Below are 16988 nucleotides of genomic sequence, written 5' to 3' on the forward strand. Positions count from 1 at the left end.
ATAGGTCCTGCTGAGTGCAGAAGTCTTGTAAGGCATCCAATCGTCTCTGAAGCTCCTTGGCTGAATCTGAGAGGAGGACGGTGTCATCTGCATAAAGTAGTAAGGGGGTAAATATGCCAGCTAGTGTGGGACCAGCCCCGCCTAATCCATCAATGAAGCTCAAGATCTCATCAATGTAGAGGCCTAAAAGAGTGGGTGATAGAGGGCAGCCCTGTTTCACCCCAATAGTGCTGGGAATCTCACGCATCCGGTGATGGACTTATAGAGGGCGATGATGCTTCAAACCATGTCAGATGATGGGACTCCTATCTCCTTTAGATGGTGTAGGAGGCGGGCTTGGGGTACAATATCAAAAGCTTTGTGGAAATCCACAAAGCAGCAGTAAATCCTCTGATGTCGTGCTCTACCTTGGCGGAGGGATGGGTGGTGCGTAGGTAAGAGTGAAAGAGAGGTAGGCATGGTCAGCTTCAAAGGGGGGAAGGCGGGATGGAGAAGTTGGGAAGAAGGTGTGCCAAAGCCGGAGAACCCATTAGGTAGTCCATGGTGCGTCGGAGGAGGGCCATCGGGACATCCCGTCATAGACATAGTATAAATTTGAGATTTTCATAAAATTACCATTGGTAACATATTCCAAATTTTGAGTTACAATTTGGTAATTTTCTAGATCTTAAAGTTTCCAAAGATCTCTTCATTTCTCTCATACATGCTAGATGTTGTATGAGTTTCAAAGAATTAAAGCTATTTCTATCAGTTATTGAGAGAACTTGGAAAAAATAGCAAGATATTATAGTGATTTCTACTTGGTGAGCCTCAAGTTATCAATTTGAGCCTTGTTAAAAGCATGCATCATATAGGCTTATAGAAAAACCCTAATGGTAATTTTTCTTAAAAGGTGAGTTATCATTTGGTAATTTTTTACTAGTGCAAAGTTACCAAATGGTAATCATCAATCTAAATTAGATTACAATTTGTAACTTTTTAGTCGTTTGCTTCCAAGGTGGTTACCAAATTTATACTGTGGTCATAGATAACAAGAGCATGTGCAGCTCCGTGCTCTAAGAAATGTCTCTACACCGTGACCTCCTGAAGGTCATGTGATGATCTCTGTAGCCCCGTATCAGTGATGTCCAACTCCTGTACTCTGATAGGGTCGTCCAGATTGAGTAGTGGGACCTATTGACTCTCCATTCTGGTGTTGAAGTCCTCGAGTAGGACTTCCCCCAACTGTGAGAACTCCATAATATCCCCATATAATGATAAGTACAATGACTGGCCATGCTGTGGAGTGTAAGGAGAGTAGCTCCGTGCATAATAACACATAGCAATATGGATGACTCTGTCACTGCTAAGCTGTAGCTGCACCCAAAGATACCGTGCATCCTTGTCCTTCCGGACGATGCTGAGAATCTGTCGGAGACGGGATCTAAAAAGGACAGGTACTCCTCCTAAGCCAGGTACCCCCCCCCCCCCCCCCCCCCTGATGTGCGGGTCTCGCCTCGGAAAGCTGACTCCCACTCATACCCGGCTATGTATGGTAAACCCCTCTCAGGGCTCTCATGAGTCTGTGTATAGAAAATGACATCCTTGCCTATGAGAATCTTGCTCAAACCTCTTGGATTCTACCACAGGGTGCCATTGCAGTTCCATACTGCTAACCTCAGGGTTTTGGTCTTATAGAACCCGTGTCCCTATTTTGGAGGGCGCTTAGTGATAATGACCCTACCATCTCTGTAGATAGCCCACTTGCCCGCTCTACGGGCCTCATGAACTGTCACCATCGCCTCACGCCGGTGTGCCATCTTTGTTGAGTTGAGATCATCCCCCATGTACACCTGTGCGTCCTTGAGGGCAGCATGACTGTCTAAGAAAGCCTGTCTACTCCTATCATCTGGCAAAGTGTCACGGCATCTGCCTTGGGGGAAGCCCCCACGTGTAGCCCATGCACTCGCACAGGGAGGGCCCTATCCCATCTGCGTTTCTTCTCCTCGAGAGTCTCATGTATGATGGTCTGTAGGGGTTTGTGCTTCTACCCCACCTCCACCCAATCTTTCTTGGTGTTCTGCAGTTCTTCCCACAACTTATCACTCGCAGCCTTCAGCTGCTCTAATTTCGTTCTTAGACCTTTCTGCTGAATATTCAGTTCCCTTTTCTCCACTGGATGGTCCTTGACAGTAGCCTTTAGGACTCCGGACCTATCACTGGGGCAGCCTTTGGCCTGGCCTATTGTTGCATTTGGGTCTCTTTCAACATCCAAATCTCCTCCTCCTGATGGTTCACCTTTGCTGCCAATTCTTCAATCTTTTTATTCATGCCCTGTATCTCCTTGCGGAGGCCTTCCAATTGTTTTTCATGTTCGTTCAGGACTCTGTCCAGCACCTTCTGCTGCTTGCCCCGCACCTTCTTGGTGTTGTCCTCCACAGTCTTGATGTATGCCTCCAGCTCCCGTAGGTTCATCCTGGCTATTTCCCCCTAGTTGCTGCCTTGGTGGCCTGAGCAGGGCATGCGCACAGCATGGACAGCACAGAGACGAACAGTACCACAGCTGGGCATGTGTGACAGCACAAAGGGCGAAGCATTGTGGACAGCACAGATGGCGAACAGCAGCGACAGCACAGAGGGTGAAGCAGCGTGGATGGCGAACAGCAGCAACAGCACAGAGGGTGAAGCAGCGTGGATGGCACAGATGGTGAACAACAGCGACAGCACAGAGGGCGAAGCAGCGCAATGGGCAGGCACGCGCGGCAGCAAGGGGTGCAGGCAGCTTTGGCCAACAAGTGCTAATGCGAGACCGAGCGCGAGCAGCGTAAGGTACACAGGTTCACGCCATTGCTATATATATATATATATATATATATATATATATATATATATATATATATATATATATATATATATATATAGAGAGAGAGAGAGAGAGAGAGAGAGAGAGAGAGAGAGAGAGAGAGAGAGAGAGAGAGAGAGACCCAATGGTTCTATCAGATCAGAAGTAGTACATAACTTCCATGTGGTACAGTTCTATGTGACCAAAAGTAGTACATGGCTTCCATGTGGTATGGAGCCATGGAAAAGAGGAAGAACTAAAGAAAGACTAAAACAAAAGATAGACTAGCTGACTGTCTATCTCATCATCATTATCATCATCACAATACATAGTGAGCATTGTGTACATGTGGAGATACAGATATATGTACAGCTCGTGGAGAGCGAGAGTGAGGCATGTTTTGATGATTTTTTATCAGGTGCCACCAGTGGAACGTTTCCTAGAAAAGGTTGGCTCAGGTGGATTAAGTCGAAACCGAGCTTCAAGAGGAAGCAGTCCAGCAAGGTCACCCATTCAGCATGAATCCAATGTCCGGAAAGATTTAATCGACGAACATATACAAGGATTCAAGGTTCATATCAAGCAAGAGAAAAAATCAAAGTTCTCATCTATTGTCTTGAAGCTGCGCGGCATTGATCAGGTTAAAGTCCTTGCTCATTTCAGCTTGTGTTTTTGAACTATTTTCTTATTTAATTATACGCAGAAAGCTGTCACTGCGTTTCATTTCAAATCGTCCTTAACTCCTTTCAGGAGACTTGGAGGCAACATGTTACGGGTGGAAAGCTCCGGGAAACTACTGAAGAGGCTCGAAATTTTGCCATTGGTAACAAGGCGCTTGCTGCACTTTTTGTGCATACTCCTGCAGGAGAATTGCAACGTCAAATCCGCAGTTGGCTTGCTGAAAACTTTGATTTTCTTTCTCTAGCTGGTGATGATGCTGTCAGTGGCACAGCGGGACAGCTTGAATTGCTATCAACAGCTATCATGGATGGCTGGATGTCTGGTCTTGGTGTGCCTCATCGCCCGAGTACGGATGCTTTGGGACAGCTCTTATCAGACTATACAAAACGGGTCTATATGTCACAGTTGCAACATCTGAAGGTATTTGAAGATTGATGGCATTGCACACACATGTTTGCACGTGCACGCGCTCCCACGCGCACGCGCGCGCGCACACACAGAGAGAGAGAGAGAGAGAGAGAGAGAGAGAGAGAGAGAGAGAGAGAGAGAGAGATTAACGTCTACGAGAGGCCAAAGTCGGCCTATGAGACAAAAAATAATACAACTGTGTTCTTCCGGTCATCGGAAGAAAAGAAAGAAAAGAAAAAGTGTGCATGTGTCTGGATACAACTGTGAATCATCATGGATCTGTGGAGCCCATATACAAACAATATAAGGGGGGGTGGGGATGTGGATGGAGTGCTAAGGCAAGATGCATCTCTATATGCTGAAGGGGTAGTACAAGCATGCTGCAGATCTATGTCTAACTCCATCCAGTGCCATAAGAGGGATATAAGAGAGATTAAGCGTCTACTAAAGACCCAATGGGCCTATGAGACCAAAGTGATACAATAATGTCCATGGCATATCTCATCATGGAATGGAAAATAAAACAGAAAGAAAACATAAACATAGCTATCTCATTGGGGTGATACAAAACTGTCCATGGAAACTCATCATGGAATACTAAGAACATAGAAACATGAGAGCAACATCAGCTCCGAGGAGATGGTATACCACTCTCCAAAATATCAAGCATGGGGCTAATGAGTATGGCCGAGAGGTCTCCCTCAGCTATGTCACGTGGAAAGGTAGCTCGATGGCGGTGGAGCATGTCCTGGATTTGGAGCTCATGAGGTGATCGTGGTCGACAGTGGGGCCGAGGTTGTCGGGCACGCTGGAGTGCAGAAGCTCGGTCCAAGGTAACTCCTCTCGGGCGAGGTAGGTCCAGAGCATCTCGTGGAGGGTCCACAAGATCCACTATGTTTGTGTCCTCCACCTCCTGGGTCCAGAAGAAACTGGTGATGGTTGGCTGGTGAGGGAGGGGGCGGGGTGGTTGGGGCCGAGGCTCTCTCAAGGTGTCCCTGTGTTTGCGGAGCTCAAGCAAGAAGAGGCCCAGGCAACGCTGGTCCTCGAAGTCAATGATCTTGGAGAGTGGACCGAATCCCTCATGAAATAGTCAGTGAAACCTCCCGCCGAACTCATAGTATATTGGGCAGCGGCATATGTAATGCTCCTCCGTCTCAACCTCTGTGTGGCATAGTCGGCAGATCCTCTCCTCCCTCCGTATGAGCTTCCCGGCTCTGAAGATGCGCTCAGCTCTACTTGTCTCCACTCTGAGGCGGTGGGATGAAACACGTATCTGGCCAATCGCAATCCAAATGGCATGGGACATGAACACTCAAGTAGCCCGGCTGCTGGATTAATCCATCCTTAGTGAGTGTGAGGAAGCGATCTCTGTAGAAGTGCATCTTCGTGGGGAGCTCTGGAGGTGTGATCCATGTGCAATGTGTGTAGAGGCTGAGAAGATCTAACCGGATAACTTGGTTGCTATCCTCGTGAGACAGCCGGAGAAAAGGGGAGTCCAAACTGTACTGAAGGGGGGGGGGGTAGGCGGTCCATGCAGAGCCCATATATTGAGAACCAAGTGTAAACTAGTGCACACAATACTCCAGAGTGGCCCTCAAGTGCTAGCTGTCTGGAGGACTCCAGGGCAAGCCTTGGCTACTTGTGGAGATCCATGTGACTGATGCGATGGAGGTATGTGACTGTCTGGAAGAGTGCATCCACTACCATCGGGGCTGCAGCAAACTCTGCCTGGATAATCTGGTGTGGGACTGATGGTTTGCTGTAGATCATACGGGAGAACATCATGACCTGGGGCCTCTCAACTCGCTGCCAATCCTCATCGGATAAATCTGGCCCCCAGAAGGCTGCTCCATACATCAAGGCTGGTGTGACGAGGGTGTCAAAAAGCGAGCCCTTCGCCTTGGGCTCTTGGAAATGTGCCTGGAAGCACTGCCGCTCAAGTAAGCTCAAGGCTGCGTATCCCCGCGTCACTTTGGCATGTGCTGCGGGAACCATGGTAAAGCGTGGGCCACTGAAGTGACACTAAGGTAGACATAGGATGAGACAATCTCCACAGGATCCCCTCTATATGTGAAGCTCAATCTGGATGTGAAGGGGCGAGAGGTATTGATGGGGGTGATGGTGTTGGTGGACCAAGAGGGTGGAAATCCTTCACAAAGGGCTCTATTGACATGTAGGCTAGTAGGGGCGCTAGGGTTCATCGGCATCCGAGATGTACTTGGCAGTGAGTCCCTCATGATCCCGGGCTTGCCCATTGCGTAGTGTACGAATGGCCTTGAGGACCATGCCCTTTGTGAAGAAGGTGGAGGTGGTGGGACGAGGATCTGGTGGTGGGGGCAGGGGTGGCTGATGGGGGATATGATAGAGGGAGCGTGCATAGGAGTGCCATGTGTCCGGGTAGGTGATAGCTGTGGAAGGGCGATGTTCTCGGAGTTTCCTCCAGGCCTCTTTGCAGTTCGGCCCTAAGAAAAGTCGGTATAACTCATCCTCTTTCCTAGCATAGAACTCCCGTTTCTTGCGTTGGGTGAACTGTTGAGAAATCCGTTGCGCTTGGCGCTTCGTGATTTGCCCAATCCGTACCTCATGCCTAAGACGGGAGCGTGTGGCCCGGCATTCCTCATCATACCAACAGTTCTGGGGCATGGAACCGCAAGGTGGCTTGGCGGTAGACCGCCGCGTGCAGATGAAAGAAGCAATGGCGGATGTGTGGAGTATGGTGGTGAGCTGTGTTGTGAGGGTGGATAGGGGGACAGTAGGTTCCACATCCTGGAGTTGGCGGTATGGTTGGAGTAAACAAGGTCAAGCTCGTGATCAAAAAGGACCTGAGTGTAATGTGAGATGGGTGGTGGTGGTGGAGGGACGGGTGGTGTGCAAGTAAGAGTGAAAGAGAGGTAGGCATGGTTAACTTCAAAAGGGGGTGGCGGAATGGAGAAGTCAGGGAGAAAGTGGGCCAAAGCCGGAGATCCCATAAGGTAGTCCATGGTGTACCTCTTGAGTTAGGGAAGGAGGTGAGGGCGTTGGAGGAGGGCCATCGGGACATCCCGTTATAGATAATGACACCATGTGCAGCTCCCAGCTCTACGAAATATCTCCCATACACTGTGACCTCCTCACGGTCTTGTGATGATCGCTCAGCCCTGTGTCAGTGATGTCCAGCTCTACGAAATATCTCCCATACACTGTGACCTCCTCACGGTCTTGTGATGATCGCTCAGCCCTGTGTCAGTGATGTCCAGCTCCTGTAGTCTGATAGGGTCGTCTAGATCGAGTAGTGGGACCTGCTGACTTCCCGTCCTGGCGTTGAAATCCCCGAGTAGGAGGACTTTCCCCCAGCTGTGAGAACTCCATGATATTCCCATATAATGGTAAGTACGGTGACTGGCCATGCTGTGCGGTGTAAGGGGAGTGGCGTGGTGCAAAATAACACACAACAATGTGGATGACTCTGTCACTACTAAGCTGTAGACGCACCCAAAGATACCGTGCATCCTCGTCCTTCCGGACAATGCTGAGAATCTGTCGGAGATGGGATCTAAAAAGGACAGTTACCCCCCCAGAGCCACGTACTCCTCTTGATGTGCGGGTCTCGTCTCGAAAAGCTGACTCCCACTCATACCTGGCTATGTATGGTAAGCCCCTCTTAGGGCTCTGATGAGTCTCTGTATAAAAAATGACATCCGTGCGTGTGAGAATCTCGCTCAAGACTCCTGGATTCAACCACAACATGCCATTGCAGTTCCATACTGCCAACCTCAGGTGTTTGGTCTCATAGACCCCGCGTCCCTATTTGGGACGGCGCTCAGTGATAATGACCCTACCATCTCTGTAGATAGCCCACTTGCCTGCTCTGTGGGCCTCATGAACAGCCACCATCACCTCACGCCGGTGTGCCACCTGTGTTGGAGTGAGATCATCTCCCATGTACACCTGTATGCCCTTGAGGGCAGCCTGCCTGTCTGCTGGTGGCATCAGGGAATCTAATGATGAGGGGCCGCTCTCGTGTCATATCCTTGCCTGCCCTCCATGTATCTGCAAGGGGGGGGGGGATCCCGTCCACTCCTAGCATTTGGCAAAGCGTCATGGCATCCTCCTTGTGGGAAGCCCTTGCCTGTAGCCCCTGTACTCGCACATTGAGGGCCCTATCCTTCCTGCGTTTCTCCTCCTCGAGAGTCTCATGTATGATGCTTTGTGGGGGTTTGTGCTTCTTCACCACCTCCACCCAATCTTTCTTAGTGGTGTGCAGTTCTTCCCAGAACTTATCACTCGCAGCTTTCAACTACTCCAAGTCAGTCCTTAGACCCTCCTGAATATTCAGTTTCCCTCCCTCCACTGTATGGTCCTTGACCATAGCCTTTATGGCTTTTATTTCTGCCTGGAGTTCCCCTATCATTGGGACAGCCTCTGGCATTCCTGTTTGTTGCAGCTGGGTCTCTTTCAACATCTGAATCACCTCTTCCTGGTGGTTCACCTTGGCTGCCATGGATAACATATCCACGAATTTCATCTGCTATGGTTGATTTTGTGGCTGCTGGCTCCTCCAGACTCTTGGTGATCTCCTTTGGGTCATAGATTTTGTGTATCATGGGTCTAGGGACATTGCAAATGTCATATGCACCAGTTAGTTTGTTGACACGTGGACATAATCTCACAGTTTAGGAGCCATTTTAGCCTAGTTTTGGGCAACCTAAGCATGTGTAAATCAGCCTAACCAAGGGGCCAAGAGTCTGGCCGAGTGGAGCATTTTTGAGCCTAAAAATAGTAGGGCTAGGGTTAATATTTAGTATTTACTTATAGATCTGCAGTGCCATGCCCTCATGCTGCAGTGCCATGCCCTCGTGCAGAAGAACAAGCCTGAATCAAGCAGTCGGCGGCCCTCTCACTGAGGGTTTCAGCCCTGTATGATATGGAGTAGGAACCAAAGTCAGTAGTAGCATGCATCAGTAGCTCAATGCACAAAATTTAAAGAGTTCAGATCTGAGCAATCATTGTAAATATTTGTTTGTTTAGTCAATATATAAAGTAGATTAGGTGTATCTCTTGCGTTCTCTCTACACATGTTTGGTATGTGCATTAGTTCGCGTTACTTGCAGCGCATAATTAGCACACTTCCACTTAGCATGTTACAAGAAGTCTTTGAGATGTCTGAAGACAAGTACCGTGAGGGCCGGTCTCAATCCAAGCTCTGATCAAGTGGTCCACTGGCCCGGTATCATCTAGCTCCCTCTATCTATGTTGACCAATTCATGGAAAAAAGAGGAAAGGAATCTTTGGTTGGTGTCTTCTTTCATGTAGTTGTGCTTTTCCAAGAGTGGTCACCTATTTGTATAAACGTCATGCACATAGATAGCCACACATCTTTGGTCCTCACACTCAACGTCTCTTCGTAAAGAACCAAATGCTTCCTTGAACAAACACTGTTAGCACCCTTGGATCTTGTAGTATGCTAACGATGGAGTAAAGCATGTTCCTTTGTGTCTGTCATGTGCAAGTATTGCCATGAACATTATCTGGAGCTAATCCTGAAGGGGCAACCAGAAAAACAGATTAGAACCAGGAAGTTTTGAGCATGAGGTGCAGATTGGCAAGGGTTGGACTTGGAGAAGGACTTGGATGCTGTTGGCTGCATGAAAGGGGTCTGTCGGCCGAACCAAAGTGCTGTGGGCTGTACCAGAAGGAAGGCGGCTGCAGGCGCATCCATATTCATGGATTTATGACCAGTCGGCTGGCCGACCAGCAGTCGGCCAGCACTCCAAAGGGTTTAAGAGCCTATAAAAGGCACATGTGCTCATTGTGTTAATCATTCACTCCTCTAGGGAGTGGGTCCAGCATTAGGATGATTTTGGGTGTTTACACCTTTTCAGGAAGGCAGCCCATGGCTGTAGATCTAGAGTACCTTTTTGTACCACATGAATGTACTGAACATCCAGCTATCTCTCTCTCACTCTCCAGGATGATTCGGGCTAAGGCCTCGGTACCCCATGAGATTATTAGCTCCGAGATGGGAGCACCACCGATCGTAGTCGAGGCTCTTGCCAGATCAGTGTCCTTCATTCATAGCACCTGGGAGCTTCCCCGACACCGGTATGCACGACTTGCTTTAGAGTCCTCTCATCAGCTAGCCATGGAGGGAGACACTTCATGTTGGTATGTGCAGATAGCATCCTGGTTTGAGCTCCACGGGTTCAGTTTAGATAGACTTCCACCCTTCCAGTACTCTCTGGAGGCACCCTCTCTCACCTTGACACATTCTGAGATTAGTAGAGTCATCAGACAAGACCTTATTCAGTTGGACACTAGGAGGACATGGCTAGAGCCCTCACAGGAGTTGGGGACGAAGATGGCTTTCTATAGAGACCATCTTCTCCGCACCACTGAGGATGGCTTTATACTTAGACCGAGCTACATGGATACCCATCTGTCTCATGGATTGAGGTGCACCATTGGGCAGATCCGCACCTCTTCACATCAGTTAGAGATAGAGACAGGCAGATTTAGAGGCGTACCTCCAAGGGACAGGATTTGTCAGATTTGTTGGATAGAGCCAAAGACGGAGGAGCACTACATCTGTCGCTGCACAGCATATTATGAGATTCGAGGGTGCTACCATTGCCTTTTCAGAGAGGGATTTGGACCACTGGCTAGAGTCATGGACTATTGTGATCAGCGATGCTTGGGTTTTTATCTCCTGGAGATCCGCAGGCTCAGAGAGTCCATTATTAGGAGCAGATGCCCGACTGGCAGGGAGTCCACACAGAGACAGATTAAGGACACAGCCAACAGCCCAGCAGTGGGCACCTCGTGGGACTCTAGTTGAGAGAGCTATCCAGTTGGGCAGATCTAGACGCCCAAGGGTTCGCGGATCCTCACATCGGAGACGGTGCCTACACCGGAGGATTCAGAGCATCATTACAAGGCATCGGGCTCGTCCGACCAGGCATCTCACTATGGCAGATATCCAGGCCATCCGGCAGAGACCCATGCTAGAGCTCCTAGGATGATTACGACTCCAGCCATATACTGTTGTACTCACTGTTACTTTTGTACTCCCCCATATTCATGTATTCATGTATCCATGTACTCATGTACCCCATTTTGACTAGTAGCATTAGCTTCCCACTCTCCCTAGTTGCTGCTTCCGGATGCCCCCTACTGATGTATTGTGGGGCTAGATACTTACCTTCAGTTCTTTCTTTTCTTTTCCAGACAGTGTATCAGATGTCACATGGTTGTAACTATGGTCTCATAGGTCACTTTGGCCTTTTGAAGACGTTAATATAACATTTCATTTCATTTCATTTCTCCCTCTACTCTCCCTTCTGTTTGCGTTTTTTGCATCAGCATGTTCTAGGTGGTGTTTAGGGCTGAAAGAAGACTCTCAGAGCTTCCGTGTGTAACAGTGTCCACCTCCTCAGAATGCATAGCTTGAACTTTCTACATTCCATTATGAGATCCGCCTCTTGCTTGTCGCTATGTGCAACTTGTGTGATGAAACATGGAGCTGTTTCATAGAAATTGTCAATGCAAGTGATAAGTACAGTCCTAAGTGCAAACACAATTTGAAGAAAGAGTTTCAATCATATGAGCAAGGTAGAGATCGCTGCATCGTGTGCCCTGGGCTGGGAGGGGGGGTTGTTTGGGGGCCTCGTCTTCTCTTTGCTTGTCACTAGCTTGAGAGAGATTCCCAAGATGATGGTCATGAAAGACACTCATAGATTATCGGATGGAACTGCACTGGAGATTGCTTGTGATTGGTCTATATTTCCTATGGCACTATGCTCTGGCCACCCGTAGTTGGTCCATTGATATTTGGGTTATTAAATGGCATTTCTTTTTTATTGCTTGCAATTGGTTCATACTTGCTCTTTTGGACAGCTCTCTCATAGTTGGTCCATTGGACGGTACTACGATGGAGATTGTCTGCACTTTGGTCCATTGGACATCGTGCATGGGACGACACTTTGCTCGAGATTGCCTGTATTTGTTCTAATGCACACCTGATTGATTCACTGGATTGCCATCTGGAGATTTACTTGTGGAGAGACGTACAGACGTACTAGGACATCGTGCATGGGACGACACTTTGCTCGAGATTGCCTGTAGTTGTTCCAATGCACACTTGATTGATTCACTGGATTGCCATCTGGAGATTTACTTGTGGAGAGACGTACTAGAGATGACTAGTGTCTGAATTCAGGATATTGGTGTACATGCTTGGAAGATAGGAGATCTTTGCATTATGCATGCTTGCTTGGGAATGACTTGCACACATGAACTTGTTTCTCTGTCTGGACATTGCCTAGATTTTTTTTTTTTCCCGAGAAAAGATCCTTTCATTAGTTATATAAAAAAAACGCCCGTAGGGCTACAAAAGACTCTCTCCTGCTCATAAGAAAACAGAGCAGAGATCCAAGCAAGGCAGCTAGGGAGACTCTCCCTAGGTGCAGAAAAGTACAAATATCAGTACAAAGAACCGAGGGGCTATATCATACAATAGGAGGGGGGAAAAGCCAAACAGGTGGCCTGTAGTGCTAGCGGGGGGAACCCGTGTGTAGGGTATAGAAGGGGCCGCTGTGCCAAGTGGTGTGAAAGGCCTGGCGCCGCAAGATCGCCTCATCCGAGTTGCCCCGGATGCGGTCATACTGTCCTCGCAGGGTGTGGATCAACTCCTGCCAAATCCCCCGAACAGTTTCTGCTGGTGGCTCCAGTCTCCCCTCAAAGGCCCTGAAACACCGGGCTCTCCAGGTGAACCAGATGGTAAGGCTGCTGAGGAGCTCCCATCGTAGATCCCTCTCCTGTGTCCAGCCGGCGGACGAGAAATCCGGTGAAGGAACAAGGCGAGGTTGGCCCTTAATGAATCTGATGGCCTGGTTGTCCTGCTCCGTCTCATAGCCCATAGCAGGCCCTGACGAAGTGGACCAAGCAGCGGCACCCCACGTATACATGCCCTCTGGAGAGAGGGGGGCCAGAATGCGCAGCATCCGCAGCCAAATCTGCTGCGCCTGAGGACAGTTCTAAGGCAATGTCTCTGTCTCTCCAAAGGGTGGCCGCATCGGACGCAGGCCGCTGGAAGACCGCTGTAGACAAGCCAGGTGCCAACTGCAGAGCCCCTGTGGGCGACTAGCCACTGGAAAGTCGAGATCCTGCGTGCCTGTCGACTAGCCCAGAGCCTGGTCCAAAAATCCTCCAGGAACTCCTGTGAGAGTCCCTGTAGCCGCCAATGCTCCGATGCAGCTGGAGAGACCATCCTCCTCGCCGTCAAAATGTCTCCCCAACCGAACAGTGTACTGGAAAAAGGTGATCTCTGTGGCCTCGGGGGATGCATAAGGATCATGCCACTCGTACTCGCCAGGGTCCCACTGGAGCCGGGCCAAGGGGCGTGCTGCATATGCCCATATGCGCCAATCAGAGTCCACATCTGCAGGGTCCGGATCAATATGCCACTTCCGGGAAGCGGCGGCCACTACCCGTATCCTCTGAAAGATGCACTCTGCAACCAAAGGCGACTCCACCTCCACTCTCTGAAGTCTGCCCTCAGGCATCTACTATCCTTAGTGCAAGCTCTGACAGCAATCAAGATCTCCAACTGTGTAAAGGCTCCCATCCATCGTGGGGCCACTGGCTGCTCGAGAGGTGTGAACCACTCCTCTGTGAGTGCCTCCTGAATGTCATCCCTCAAATCAGCCCCCCTTTGAAGTGACTCAGCCTCTCCACCTGGATCTTCTCTAGGAGACTGCAGAAGGCCTGCCAGTCTCCAAAACTACGTGCTGGGCCTGCCGCCAATGGTCCCCAGGCTAGACGAGGCCGAGAACCCAGCATATGACCCTGCTCTGTGCGTACCGCTGGGCTCCAGATGAGCGGCTGTCTGGCCCGCTCCTCATCACAAGGAGGAGGTCTCTGAGAGAGTCCCGGTCTCAGCAACTCCAAAGCTCGCAGGATGCTCAAGGCAAATCTGTCCTCCCATCCTCTATCGAGGCCTGTCCTCCTCATCTCTATGAAGATCCATCGTATCTCTGGTGCCCAAGTGCCCCCTGCTGGGGGAGCGCGAGCCTGCAGCCGCTGAAAAAGAAGCTCTTTCCAAGGCTCAGCGCCTGGAAGCAGCCCACGAACAATAAGCTTCCCCAATAAGGCTCTACTCTGATCAACTGGATCTATAATGCCCAAGCCCCCCTGGGCCAGCGGAAGTGTAATAACTGCCCAAGCAACCTTAGCCCGGGCTGGTTGACCATCCCGCCCAGACCAAAGAAAGTTCCTGATCAGCCTCTGTACCTGGCTGATGCAAGAGCTCGAGAAGATCCAGCAAGACGTGATGTACCACATGGTCGCTAAAAGCACCTGATTTGCCACCACCACCCTCCCAGCCAAGGATAGCCGAGCTGTACTCCAATACAAAAGCTTCTTCCAAATGCTTAGAAGAAGCGGGGCAATTTGCTGCTCAGGTGACAAATCTAGTCCAATCTGGCATCCCAAATACCGCACTGCTGTGCCACGAGGAATCCATCTAAAACCCGGGTTTGGGCTCCATGCCGGAGTGGGAGCGCTACTGATCCAAAAGGCTACTGTCTTGCGCCAATTGATCAATGCTCTCGAAGCTCCACTAAAAACCTGAAGCGATTGCTCTGCCCGCTGAAGATTGGTCTCCTGGCCATGCAAAAATAAACCCGTGTCATCAGCAAACTCAGCATCGAGCAGGTCCTCCCCCCGGACTGGGAGCTGGAGTCCTCTCAAACCAACCTCCTTTGCCGTCAGATACATGCTCATAGCCTCAGCAAAGAAGAGAAAAAGAAACGGGGCGAGAGGACACCCCTGACGGACTGATCTGGTCAACTCAAAACTCGACCCCCGTCCTCCTGCCATCAGCACCTGGCTACGAGCTGTGGAATATAGAGCTGCCACTCCTCCAATCCAAACTGGCTCAAAGCCCAGGCGAAGCATAGTGCCCTCTAAGAAGCCCCAATCAACTCTATCGTATGCCTCCTCAAAATTGAGAAGCATCACGACCAGGTCCTCACCGAGAAATCTAGCTCGGGCCGTTGCCTCCCAGAAGGTGAAAATGTTGTCAAGGATACTGCGCTCCTTGACGAATCGTGTTTGGGTAGCATGAATCAACTCCCCCAGGAAGGGCTGGATCCTCAAACTCAAGGCCTTTGCTAAGACCTTGTAGACAGTTTTGAGGATCGTAATAGGTCTCCAATGCCGAATATCATCTGATACTCCCTCCCCCTTGGGGATAAGAAAGATCAAGCCCTCTGAAAAGCTCTGTGGCATCACCCCAGTGTCCAAAACATACTAAAAGCCCCTGCGGAGGCGTGGCCCCAAAAGGTCCCAATAGCGCATAAAAAAGGCAGGCGTCAATCCGTCCTCCCCAGGGCAACTATGGCGCGGAAGGACCCTCAAGGCCTCAGCAAGCTCAACCTCTGAAAGAGGCTCACCCAGAACTGTGCGCATACGATCTGTGACCCTCCTCTGCACATGGGCCCACACAGTCTGTCTGCAAGCATCCCGAGCCTCAGTGGCTGGCTCCGCTGAAAGTAGGTCTCTATAGAACTCAGTGGCAATGGCTCTGATCTCCCCGGGCTCAGTGGCTACCGATCCGTCCTGCCTCCTGAGCTGGCGGACTCCTGCTCGAGCATGGCGAGGTCCAGTAATCTCAAAAAACTCCCCAGTCACTCTATCACCAAGCTGCGTCCACTGAGAGGCCTGGCGATGATAGTAGAACTCATGTCTTTGCTCCTCTGCCTCTCTAACCTCCTGGCGTGCCTGGCTCAGCTGGGACGCCACCCACTCACATGTAGGCTGTTGCTCCTAAAGGCGCTGAAGCGAAGCAAGGCTACGTCTCAACCGACGCTCCCGCTCGCGAGTCTCTCCCAGCCGTGTCAAGGCTGCAGCGTGCAAAAAAGAGCTGAGCTCGATGAGTCCCTGGGCACACTGGCCTGCTGCATCCTGGTCAGAGCTCTGGCTATCATGCCATATCCTCTCAATGTCCTCAGCGAGACTAGGATCTGTAAGTACCCTCTCTGGGATCCTCAACTGCAAGCTGGTCTCCCGTGTCCTCTCCTCAAGTGTCAAAATAACTGGCGCATGGTTTGAAAAAGAAGTGCCCACGAGAATACCAACGGAGCCCCCTCGCTCCCCTAACCTGTCGCCCACATAGAAGCGATCAATCCGTGATAGATTAGTCCCTCCCTGTCGGCGATCCGACCGAGAGAAACTAAGACTGTCCTGAGAGCGGGAGAAAGCCTCATGCTGCCATGCATCAGTGATCCTCAGTGTCATGCAAAATCGCTCCCAAGCTGCAAGCTCCGTGCCGTGCACTGTAACATGAATACCTCCCACCCTATCGGCTGGGTCCTCAAGCATGTTGAAGTCTCCCCCGACACACCAATGTGCGGCCTCTGGCAATGCATCTGTGACCTGGGTCCAGAACTCTGCTCTGGCACTAGCATGGTTGGGCGCATAGACATTGAGCACGCCAAAGAGCTCATCATGCATCCTCAGAATGACATACTGTGCTCTACCAGGCACAATGATCCCACGATCGACAATGGCCTGCCGCCATACATCCGCAATGACCATACATACTTCTCCCTACCCACCCAACCCACCCAAGGGGCCAAACCCTGCAGACCAAAAGGTGTCCCATCTACCAGGCATCACCGAACTGTATCTCCGGATCCTGCTCTCACCCAAATGGTGCTTCTCCATCATCAGAATATCAATACTGCCCCCAACCAGGCATCTTTGAAGCTCCTGCCTCAAGCAACCACGATAACGTATATAGTGTGCGGCCCCAAGGCCCTGTACATTCCATGAAATGATCCTCATGGATGACCTGTTGAGGTGGAGGCTCTCAGCCGTACGGCGGGCCGTCGCAAGCGGCTTGGATGGAGAATAGTCCCCATCCGAGCGGCAACGAATCTGCCCACCCGGTGTGCTGCAAGAATCTCGGATCAGGCGCCAGTGGCTGTGTCCCATGGCGACTGCCTCCCTCTCAGACAGAGCAACCTCGTGTATGCATACATATCCAGGGTCGCGTGCTAAGTTTGCCACTATGCGAACCACCAAGTGTCGAATCCTGGAG

General features: G+C 50.4%; 1 protein-coding gene across 1 annotated transcript in view; it reads left to right on the top strand.

Annotated features, from left to right (window-relative positions):
• The window catches only part of LOC147605409 (kinesin-like protein KIN-14B), a 110630-nt gene that overhangs the window by 68856 nt on the left and 24786 nt on the right, over positions 1–16988 (top strand). The window contains exons 18-19 of the mRNA XM_086793696.1: positions 3240–3461; positions 3572–3922. Of these exons, the coding sequence (XP_086649822.1) occupies positions 3240–3461; positions 3572–3922 (573 nt within the window). The remainder of the gene's footprint in view (positions 1–3239; positions 3462–3571; positions 3923–16988) is intronic.

This window comes from Cibotium barometz, chromosome 59 (genome assembly GCF_041138505.1).
Source record: "Cibotium barometz isolate CiBa-2024 chromosome 59, ASM4113850v1, whole genome shotgun sequence".
Classification (NCBI taxonomy): domain Eukaryota; kingdom Viridiplantae; phylum Streptophyta; class Polypodiopsida; order Cyatheales; family Cibotiaceae; genus Cibotium; species Cibotium barometz.